A 12,010-nucleotide genomic window follows, 5' to 3' on the forward strand; every position below is an offset into this window, starting at 1 on the left:
TTTATCCAAAACATTGCACACTATAATATCTTGAGAAACAAGTAACATACATGATTGTGTAAAAAGGGTGTCTACTGTACTGTACATGAGGAAAAGAAAATGGGGTGACAGAGTTTTGTGCTATATGCAGAATGTCAGCGTACTGCATGTTATTGCTAACACTTCATTCTTCAGTTTGATTGTAGACCTTTTCCCTCTGTTTTATGATAAGATTTTAGAATAGACAGACAGTTTTATCTCTTCTTGTCTTGTTTTGGTCAGATTGGTAGAAACTTTATGGTATTTAAACACAGGACTTTCTACCAGGTGGGATGGATTGGGGAGTTGGGGAAGGTTCTCCTCAGTGCAGGGGGAACCATAGCATGTGAGTTGAAAATTCTAGTTATTGGACAAAAGATTGAACTTACTATAACCAGAAGCCAACATGAAATATGAGGTGAGGGCCTACTACTGGAGTCCAGAGGCAAACTGCTTGTTGTAAGTGGATCCTGCTGAGATGCTCCATTTTTCATTTTAACCTCTGTCTAGTAAGCATCTGATAAATTTGAAACCTCCTTTCCATGATCCTCCTCCGCCTGTTGGAAGGGAGAAAAAGATTTCTTTCCCCTCCTAAACCTAGGCTCTTGGCTGGTGTGCAGAAGCTGGGATCTCTGCTAGTCTACTTTTCCCCATCCTCTGTTTTATGTGTCTTCTTCTGTGAATAGCTTCAGTGCTTGCCTCTGCTATTTGTAGCTTTGCCAACAAGCTGCACTGTGAAATTGACTTGACTCTTGTGTTTCTACTGCTGCCCATCCTGTACTGGGCCACAACATTAAAATTGATGAAATTCATATCAATTTCACTCAGCCATTGTTTGAGGTGTCTATGAGCAGCTGCAAAGGTTTTGGAGCTAGCTGTCTGTAGACCATGAAGATTGCATAGATTCACATTTGGAAAGTTATCTTCAAAATCATGAAGGGTAGAAACTAATTTTTTAAAATGAAAGCTTAAATTCTGCAGCATGTGATATTTTACACTCCACCACTTGCACTCCATCTGCTTGACACTGAAAAGTGGGGGAGTGTACTTTAAACAATGCCGGCATAATATAAGTAAAATGGTTACTTGAAGTTAGAACTGGTTTTGGATTTTTTGACAAAATGCTTTTTTATCCAAACCATTCAAACCATTTTTTGCCCAGTTCTACTTGTAATGCAGAGGCCATTTTAAGTATTTGATTTTGTATTACATTTCAGATTCCTATTCAGCCCAATATAAATATCACATGAAGGTTTGAATTTATAACAAATCAGATATGAACAGAATGTTTATCACAAGTCAAGTAACATGAAATTTTGTAATTAGTTATTTCCTTACTCTAAATTGTATAGAAAGTGCATTTGGGGGAAAAAACATCTTGTGATTTGCAGTTTCTTTCTTTCTTTCTTTCTTTCTTGAACCTTGTGTTTTTTGATCATTGTAGGTTGAAGCTGGTGACTCAAAAGATAAAGTGTTGGTATTCTTTAAGCTGCGACCTGATGTTATTACAGAAGATAATCTTCATAGTAATATTCTTGTGTCATCTATGTTAGATTCACCTATTAATACACTTTATCAAGCAGTACGACAGGTATTTGCACCAGTATTATTAAAGGTGAGTAATATACCATTACAGATCATAGAATCATAGAATCATAGAATATCAGGGTTGGAAGGGACCCCAGAAGGTCATCTAGTCCAACCCCCTGCTCAAAGCAGGACCAATTCCCAGTTAAATCATCCCAGCCAGGGCTTTGTCAAGCCTGACCTTAAAAACCTCTAAGGAAGGAGATTCTACCACCTCCCTAGGTAACGCATTCCAGTGTTTCACCACCCTCTTAGTGAAAAAGTTTTTCCTAATATCCAATCTAAACCTCCCCCACTGCAACTTGAGACCATTACTCCTCGTTCTGTCATCTGCTACCATTGAGAACAGTCTAGAGCCATCCTCTTTGGAACCCCCTTTCAGGTAGTTGAAAGCAGCTATCAAATCCCCCTCATTCTTCTCTTCTGCAGGCTAAACAATCCCAGCTCCCTCAGCCTCTCCTCATAACTCATGTGTTCCAGTCCCCTAATCATTTTTGTTGCCCTTCGCTGGACTCTCTCCAATTTATCCACATCCTTCTTGAAGTGTGGGGCCCAAAACTGGACACAGTACTCCAGATGAGGCCTCACCAATGTCGAATAGAGGGGAACGATCACGTTATATTTTTATACATTAAAAAATGTGTACTTACAGATTACTTTCCTCTATTTTCACTATAAATCTTCCCCATCCCATGTTAATTGTTCTCTGAGATTTATTGTAATTTGCTTTTCTGTTAGCTTTAAAATTAAAATATATACAAAGGTTAAGGAATGAATATTTTATTTCATTTTCAAGTTAAAGGAGGCACCTTACAGCAACCTTTACATAAGTCTGTGTCATTTTTTAAAATGTGTATCAGATATTGTTTCAAGTTCAATGGCAGGAATACACAAACCACTATAGCTATTTTATATGGTAAATAGGTGTGCTGGATTCCTAAACTGACTTATTTGACTCTGTTTTCCATTGTGCTGATAGGTTTTACCTGCTTAAATTCCACCATGTGTCAACAGGAGAATTGATCGCAGAGGGCTAAATTCTGAGAGTTTTGCTTAATTGAGGACTGCATAATTTGGCACAGGGATTGGAGAGGGTAGCAGTGTATCTTACATGTGAAAATGTAAAAGCTAAACTGAGGATTAATATCTTCTAAAATGATACCTCCTTTTCCTATTTTGTGATAAGGAAGATATTTTCTTTATTCAGTTTTTCACAAACAAAGGAAAATCATGGTTACATTTCTTTATCTTAGCAAAATAAATTTCAGTGTTTCATAGTTTCCAAGCCCCAATTTATTTTCTGTCATAGTCTTAGAGTGATTCCAGAAGATTACAATAACCTTCATTATTCATTTTAACCAGTAATTTCCAGCACAGGAGTATATTCCATACCTGGTTGCTTTAATAGAGAATGATGAAAGAATATCTGTTTGCAGCATCCTTTTGAAAATATTAATTCATGTCTTACAATCAGTTTTGAGCTGTAGGCCATGTTTAAATCAGTAAGGAGTTTTTTTCAAAAAAATGATTGGCATGATATGGTTCAATGTTTTGATTTGTCCAACCTGTAAAAGAATAAGATGTCCTTCCCTGAATTTAAGTACATTCCCTGTTCTCTTCCCCCCATCAAATGAATAATTATTATTCCTCAATTATTTGAAAAAAAAGCAGATAATAGGAAAATGATAAAGAGTTCTAACATGATTTTTATTGCTTGGAATCTTTGTTGTAGGATGAGAAATGGAGTAGGGAGTTTGATCCCAAACTCCAGAATCTTCTGAGTGAGCTAGAGATTGGTTTGGGCACTGTCCTCAGAAGATCAGATCCCAATTACTCAGGAACCAAATTCCGTGAAGATGATGTGCGCGGTGTGTACTACAATTACTTATTTTACAACACAATTGAAATTAAAAATTGAATATTTCATTAGAGTTGTGAATTCATGTCTCTATCACTGTGATGTGAGTGGTTTAAGAACCTAAATAAAACAGAATAGACCTAGAAAGGTTGTGAATACTCTTAGCAGTTAGGAATTGAGGGCACCCACTGTCTAGCAGGATTGAGTGTATGGTGCCTTAATATTAAGCTGATATCACACGTAGACCCAAAAGTTGAAGCAGAATGATATAATACAAAGGTAAAACTTTCCATTTTAGAGTGTGTTTTGCCTAAAGATATTTTGTTATTATGCATTATATCTGAATAATCGTATTTAAGTGATTTCTGTTTTGTATTTGCAGCAATACTTACACCAAATGATGAGTTTCAGTTCTGGATAGAGCGTGCTCATCGTGGAAGTAAATCATGTAGCAAAGAGAGAGCCTCTCATTTTAAAGATCTGTTTGAAGTAATTGCAAGAGTATGTTTTTTCTTTTATTTATTCAGTGATGTATTTATATCAAACTTAGTAAACAATTTACTCAACTTGTGAAATGGTATGAGATGTTCAGAAGTACAAAATCTGGGGCAAAATTCTTCTTGCAGTTTCTCTTCTCCAGCTCCCACTGACTTTAGTGGGGGTTGCTCAAGTTTAATTCAGAGCAGAGTGTGGCCCCTTCAATCCTAAAATTAGTCTTAAAGAGATTAATATTAATAAAGGAATGGTAAGAAGATTGTCAGCTGAAAATGGGATGATGATAAATAATAAAAAAATGAACTAACACACAAGATGATGATTATGGACTCTGCCCTGCAAAGTGTTAAGCACTTGAATCATTTTACTCACATGAATAGTCCCACAGAAGTCAGTGAGACTATTCACATGAATAAAGTTACTCACATCCTTATTTTTTTTTTGCAGGATTGTGCCTTATATTTTTAAGTTAAAATGAAGACCTGACATATCTGTAAACAAGAAAATGCCTCAGTTAACAAACATATTTGAAAATATTCTAAAGAATGTAAATATTTCTAATCCATCAGTAGCACAATCATGTTATTTTAAAATGTATTTTATTTCTAGGATTATTACAATTTGGATAGTCTCTCTTTATTTGAAGTTGTGGACTTAGTGGAGACTACGCGGGATACTGTTGATGATGTATGGAGACAAACAGAACATGATCCCTTTCCACAGCCACGCATGCAAAATCTTTTGGATGTCATAGGTAAAACTGCGGGTAGAAATGATCACACATTTTCAAATCAACAGGTCTGGATAACATACACCCAGGAGTCTTAAAGGAACTAGCTGAGGAGCTCTCTGAACCACTAACTTTAATTTTAACAAACCTTGGAAAATTGGGGAAAATCCAAAGGATTGGAGGACTGGCAAAATAGTTCCACTATTTAAAAAGAATAAAAAGGATGACCCATGGAATTGTTGACTGATTAATCTGATGTCGTTCCCAAGCAAAATAATCTGGGACTATCAACAAAGAATTGGAGGCTAAAAATATAATTAATACCAGTCAATATATTTTCATGAAAAGCAGGTATTGTCAAACCTGTTATCTTGGCAACTGTGTTGATATAGTATTCTTTGATTTCTCTAAGGCATTTGACTCAGTATCACATGACATTTTGACCAAAAAACTTGAATTATATGGAACCAATGGAGCACATATTGGATGGATTAAAACTGGGTTACTGACAGCTCTCAAAATGTGGTTTTTAATGGGGAGAAAATCAGTGAGCAGGGCCTTTTCTAGTGGGGTCCCTCAGGGATAAGTTCTTGGTCCAATGCTATTCAATATTTTTTATCAAAGATTTAGATGATGATGATATAAAATCTTTGCTGGTAAACTTTACAGATGACATGAAGACTGGTAGGGTAGTAAATCAAGAGAAAGGCAGGTTATGGTACAGAGTTATCTGAGTCTGATTAAATGGTCACAAGCCAACAAAATGCATTTTAAACAGCTAAATGCAAGGTAATACATCTGGGAGCAAAGAATGAAGGCAACATCTGCAGGATGGGAGACTCTCTTGGAGAGCATTGTGGATATCCATGTCATCATGAGTTATTAGTGCAATACTGTGGCAAAAAGGGCTAGTATGATCTTTGGTTTTATAAATAGGAGAATATCAAGTAGAAATAGGGAAGTGACCTTGCCTCTGTACACACAGCATTGGTAAGACCAATACTAGACTACTGTCTTCAGTTCTCCACACTTCAAGAAAGATGTGGAAATACTGGAGAGCCTTACAGAAAAAGGCATAACAAGATCCATTGGGTAGAAGTTGAAGTTAGGCAAATTCAATCTTGAAATAAGTCTCAATTTCCTAACAGTCAGGGTAATTAAACATTGGAACAACTTATTCGGGGAGGTGGTGGACTCACCGTTGCTTGGAGTCCTTAAAATGAGATTAGATATCTTTCTAAAATGTGTGCTTTAATTCAGCTTCTGTGGAAAATTCTACAACCTATGCATGTAGGAGTCAGGCTGGATGGTCATAGTGGTCTCTTTTGGCCTGGCAGTCTATGAATCTTCATTTCATTCCTCCCTTCATAGGCCATGGAGAGGATGGGAAGCTCTGCATTGTCCTCAACATGCTCATAACACATGCAACTGTGTATTAAGACAATGACTATAATCAAGTCTCTTGCTTCAAGGCTTCACCCTGCAGAGATTAGGAAGGGCTTTATATCCTCCCAGTGCACAACTGGCCAAATATATTCTGGGTTTTGGGTTTTTTTAACCTTGCTCTGAAGCATTAGGGATTGATCATAGCTGGAGTCAGAACGCCAGATGGGGTAGATCATTACTGTGAAATGGCATAGAGAATTCTCATTTTTTGGTACAGTATTTTATTTGTGTGTCTTGCTTACCTGCTCAGGGTTCAACTGATCTCCAGATTTGGGGATGGGAAAGAATTTCCCCCCAGGGCAGGTTAGCATGTATCTTGGGTTTTGTTTTTGTTTTTGCCTTCCTCTGCAGCATAGAGCCTGGATCACCTGCTAGGATTATCTGGACATTGCAGGGGCCTCAGGCATTTGTGGCACCCTGACCTCAGTCTCTTCTGTTCTCTGCCTGTAGCATACAACAGTTTAGTTTTCTGAGGACTGAAATGCTTCAATCTAATCCAAGTTTTTGGACTCAACACGGGCAAATGAGCAAAATTTATTTGGCTTTGATATACAGGTCATACTAGATGATCTAATGATCTCTTCTGGCCTAAAACTCTATGAAAACTATAAAATCTGTTAAAATACAGCCTACTGAAAAGTGAGACTTTTATTTTTAAATATGTTGTCTTACATAATATGTATATAATTTAATTTATTAAGGATTCCAGTTCTGTAGCTCTTATTCATGAGCAAAGGATTGCAGAATCAGGCACTAAGTGAATAGTTGTTTGTTTATGAGATTTGCATTTAGTATCAAAATATCTCTTCAATAGCTTTTAAAAATGGAAATGTACTGTGGTGAGGAAGATAAAGAAAGGATTTTAAACATACTTGTTATATTTGGTTATATTTATATACTTTGTTGTATGTTTTTATGCTGTTTTAGGAGGCTCTCTTGGTAGGTTTGTTCAGAAAAAAATGGAAACTTTGAATCTGTGGGAGGATGCTTTTCACATTGTGAAAGAAAATCTGAAGGCTGGTATCATGATTTGTGAACAGTGGGTAGCTGCCTGTGATCACCTAACTGGACAACTATGGCAACGGTATACACCATATCCATGGAAAAGTGAGAAATATGTTCCTGAAACATTAGACAAACTTGGCAAACGTCTTGATGAGGTACGAGTTTGGTGAATTTTGATTTGTTTTTGTTGGAAACAAAACTACAGAGGTATTTTTTAGTTGTAAATAAAACTAATAATGTGTAATATTTTGCATCATTTTTATAATCAGAGTACGGTTTAATACACATTTGTGTTTAATGTTTATTTGACTGTAGCTCATTGTGAGGGAAGGTTTATTTGTGATGGGGAGGTATGGTACAGACGGGGGAGTTTGTACTGTGTATTGCATTTCTTGTTTTTAATATAAGTTATGTGCCCAGGCATCATGATGCTGGGCATATAAAAATCCCATTACAATAAATAAAATACTACTTTTTTGTTTTAGGTGCTGACTATTAGAACGCTTCATGAAAAACTTGCATATTTTTTACCAATGGGGGAACAACAAACATTGCACCTTGCTCAGGTGTTTGAACCCTTTGCTTGCCTGAATCCTGTGCACTATAACCCCTACACAGAGGTATAATGTTTATTTTTATTTTTCTATACATAATTTCTGTGACTTTATTGTGAGTATTAACATATCTCAAACTAACTCAGCTATTCATTATCTCCAGCCTTTATGGAGAGCTGCAGTGTCTCAATATGAGAGAATTGTTGCACCAGTGGAACAGAAAATAGCAAGCAAACTAAAAACATTTATTTCAGAAATTCAAGACAGTCCTCAACAGGTAAAAATATTTTTATAACACAAAGGCTTTACTATGTATCAGATTGCAGAATTCTCAAATAGTCATTTTAAAACAAAGAAATAGTTATTTATGATCACATATAGGATTTATGAACCGTGGTGCCTAAGAATGTGTTTCAGTTTGAGTAGAAATAACCTTTTTTCTTTACATTATTTCTTATGCTAGCTGCTTCAAGCATTTCAGAAATATAAGGAACTGGTAAAACGCCCAAGCATTAGCAAAGAATTGCTTTTTGAAAGGGAAACTTTGCTAGCAAGACTTCAGGACTCTGTCAAAGGTAAAAGTGTATCATAGAGAATTCAAAATCAGTATGTACTTTTGGAAATGTTTTAATTGCTCTCTACTTTGTCTGTTTTCTTTTGGGAGTAGTATTTTGCAACACATTTTTTTGGTAAGAGACTAGTATGTTGTTTGTAGCTATAATTCATTATTGCTAACTGGTTCTGTTGCTTTGTGGGTCTAACATGAACAGTTTGTTTGATTGATACAGATTTTCGAACAGACTTTGAAGCTCGATGTCATGGTGTTCCTGGTGATGTATCTGGGCCACTTTCAGGCAAAAATCTTTCTGAAGTTGTCAATAATATTGTTTGGGTGCGGCAGCTGCAGTTGAAGGTAATAGTTTAAATTCTTCTTGAGACACTGCATACTGACTTCTCAGTAAAAAATGTGGCATAAAAGACTTCAGGGGTACTCAACATTTGCAACACTTGTTGATTTCACTGGAGTTAAAGGTTCAAAGCTCCTCTTCAGTAGGACTCTTGCTAAACAGTTTTTCATTTATTCAACACGCAAAAATTGTTTCTTGGATACATAATACATTGAAAAACCTCTTATGTTTTAAAAACGGTTTATTACAAAATGTTTTAGAGTATTACAAAAACTGGGAAAGACCAGAATTCTACAGTGGTGGTAGACACTGTGGCTCAGATTGCTTCCTCAAGTGTGCACATGTGGTTTCCATAGAAGGCTTACAATGAGCCAGATTGTGACCCACTTACTCTGAGTAGCGAGTAGTAACTCATGAATAGTCCTTCAGAAATCAGTGGTATTTCTTGTGTGAATAAGTGCTCACCAGTGCAAGCAAGGGGTTCCCAGTATCATATTAAAAAGCAGAATTGTTGGTTCTTTGTCATAAAGTCAGGGTGCTGTACATTAGTGTTTTCTGCTTCACGACTGGGTGGGTTAAGGGTATTTGCTCAGTTATAATTTCCTGTCTTTGATTAGTTTGTATTCACACAATAATATCAAACAATATCTGTGCCTTGCTATCATCACATTTATAATTTATTATATAAATGGGTTTCTGAGATTAAAGAAATGCTTTTAGGTGTTCAGTATGTAACATATTTAAGTGCAAAAAACCCAGGAGTACTTGTGGCATCTTTATAGAGTGACAAATTTATTAGAGCATAAGCTTTCGTGGGCTACAGCCCACTTCATCGGATGTATAGAGAAGATATATACACACACACACTGAGAAGGTGGAAGTTGCCATACAAACTGTAAGAGGCTAATTAAGATGAGCTATTATCAGCAGGAGAAAAAAACTTTTGTAGTGATAATCAAGATGGCCCATTTAGACAGTTGAATAAGGAAAAGGCAGGTAGAAATAGATTAGTTGAATGGAAAGATTTGTACAGATTCATACACTAGATTCACACGTCCTGATGAATTTGACTTTAGAGGAAACATTTCAAGTTTTTAGATATTCTAAAATCGAACTCAGGAGGTAGCATCTGTTATAACATATGCACCATCACTTCTTTATACATACACTTATGTTTTTGCCAATGGCATACTTTTGGTTTTTGAGAAAGGCTTACTTGCTCTGCTTTCCTTCTAAAAAACACCAGAGCCATTTTAGTATTTTAAACTTTTTACTTAAATTGCAGTTTGTGACAGAATTATGAGAATAGGCACTTTTTTTAAACATACATGCCATAAAAAATATTTTTAAAAGTGATGGGAAAAAGTGTTCAGACCTTCTGAATATTTCCTTATGCTTTTGGCACTCAGTTGAAATTCATCTTCTCATTTTCTTAAGATCCTGGAAGAAACACTGCTTCCTAATATATTTGACTGTATAATAGATACCTCATTCTGACTTACTGAGATGAATCTATCAACTTAATTGAGAGATAGAGTTTATACTGATTTACCAAATTCAGATTAACCAAAGCTTTGTAATGTCATCCATGATAGTATTGTAATCTTCTTTGTGCTCCAGGTCCCCCAATCCAGGGCACACTAACTAGCAAGGCACCAGCTGGCTTCAAAGAGGCTGTGTTCTTTTCTAACCAAAAAGCACAATAAAGAGGATGCTAGATAGCTTTCTGGACTATCCAGTTGCTGGCCTGTCTCCCCCAGCCCAAGAAGGACTCATGCTACACCCAAAAGTCTATTCAGGTCCTTCCTTCAGGGCAGTTTTATTCTTCAAATAAAAAAACTTGCAAAGTACCACAAAATTTTTCAAGTGTCCTCTGCATAGTGCCATTCTTGGGGCTTTTGCTGATTAGTACAGCAAGATGGTAGAAGCTTCTGGTAGCAGTGCCCGACAGGTGCCCATGCTCCCCCATCCTCCCCGTTTGGCGCTTGAGGGTGTTCTAAGAGCACGAATATATAGGAGCTGTGGTGCCACTGCAGCCTCAGTTCTTTCCAACAGCAGCCGCGGAAGGATGTGAACCATTGGATCTCACAGATGTATTGATTGGTAGTGCCTTCATATTAGTTTCTTGCTGTTAGTAGTTTAGTTAGTAGTCTATACTTAGTTTTAGGATAAATTAGGCAAGATTTAGATTACATCATAGTTTTAAGGTATAGTTCTATAGTTCAGTATGGATGATCCCAGTATGAAGAAACATGGCTTCAGGTGGTGCACATCTTTCCCAGCAGTCCTCTTTGCGTCTGACATACATGTTCAGTGTTTAAAGTGTTTGGGGGAGAACCTTTCCCCAGCATGTTGTGCTACCTGTAATACTTTCACACCTCAGGCCCAGAAGGAAAGACAAAATAGTCTTCAGGCCCAGCGCTTAATTTTTAAGGAAAGAGGTTCTGGGGCTCAGGTGACTTTTTTACATTCATAACTGATGCAGCAAACCCAGAGGGGCTATGAACCCTCAAGCTTAGTGGTGCCAGGGCTCAGCCCTGGCAAGCCCTGGCACAAATTAAGCACTGTTTAGGCTCTTTTATTACAGGAGGCTTTGTCTGTCAAGCCTCTGGGATCTGAGAACTCTGAAGGATCTGAAAATAAGGATAGGAGGCTTGAATCAGCTCTGAGTACATTTATATCCGAGAAAATTGCAAGAATGAAGGCTTCCATCTTGGCACTGAGCTCCAGTTCCAGATTGGCAGATCTGACTGTTCCTAAGCCTTTGGATCTGACTCCAAAATTAATACCCATTTCAGACAGTCATCCTATGGGTCCAAATAACTTATTAGAACTGGCTGCCCCATTTCAGAGGAAACTGAAAGCTAAATTAAGACATATACCTGGTAGTACGTCAGACCTTTCACATGCGAATCTGAGACCAAAGGATGGTAGATCTGTAGATCCATTCTCGAAATACGGATCCGAAGGAAAGATCATCTGATCTGAACACATCAGTTCAGCAGCATACTTTAACTGTCATGGTACAGATTCACTTGGACTCACATCTACTAACAGATCTGGCTATTTCTTATGGTTCTCATGATAAAAGACTAAGATGGGACATCAAGCATGGAGATTTTCCAGTCTCTCTTCCACCACCTAAGATCCCAACTTTAAGAAGAGATTTGTCACCATGCTACATGACCCAGATCCCCACAGTGGTCATTTCACCTGCTGCTTCAGTATTGGATCTGGGATGGGATCTGCAATCAGATATAGAGCTGGATCCAACAAGCAAGAGTATGATCTGACCATTTTCAGATCAGAATTTCCCTCCATGGCACCCTGTGTTCCAAACAAGGTATGTGAGACAGTATTGGGGTGAATGGCAGGATTGGCATATACTGCCTTGGATGCCTGGGACATA

At 37.2% G+C, this 12,010-nt stretch overlaps 1 protein-coding gene across 1 annotated transcript in view; it reads left to right on the plus strand.

Moving 5' to 3' along the window:
• DYNC2H1 (dynein cytoplasmic 2 heavy chain 1) overlaps positions 1–12,010 on the plus strand; it is a 393,773-nt gene that overhangs the window by 2,416 nt on the left and 379,347 nt on the right. The window contains exons 2-10 of the mRNA XM_084624374.1: positions 1,463–1,633; positions 3,338–3,473; positions 3,846–3,964; positions 4,568–4,712; positions 7,062–7,294; positions 7,625–7,759; positions 7,857–7,970; positions 8,157–8,268; positions 8,482–8,606. Of these exons, the coding sequence (XP_084480500.1) occupies positions 1,463–1,633; positions 3,338–3,473; positions 3,846–3,964; positions 4,568–4,712; positions 7,062–7,294; positions 7,625–7,759; positions 7,857–7,970; positions 8,157–8,268; positions 8,482–8,606 (1,290 nt within the window). The remainder of the gene's footprint in view (positions 1–1,462; positions 1,634–3,337; positions 3,474–3,845; positions 3,965–4,567; positions 4,713–7,061; positions 7,295–7,624; positions 7,760–7,856; positions 7,971–8,156; positions 8,269–8,481; positions 8,607–12,010) is intronic.

This window comes from Lepidochelys olivacea (genome assembly GCF_965140295.1).
Source record: "Lepidochelys olivacea isolate rLepOli2 genome assembly, chromosome: 1".
NCBI lineage: Eukaryota > Metazoa > Chordata > Testudines > Cheloniidae > Lepidochelys > Lepidochelys olivacea.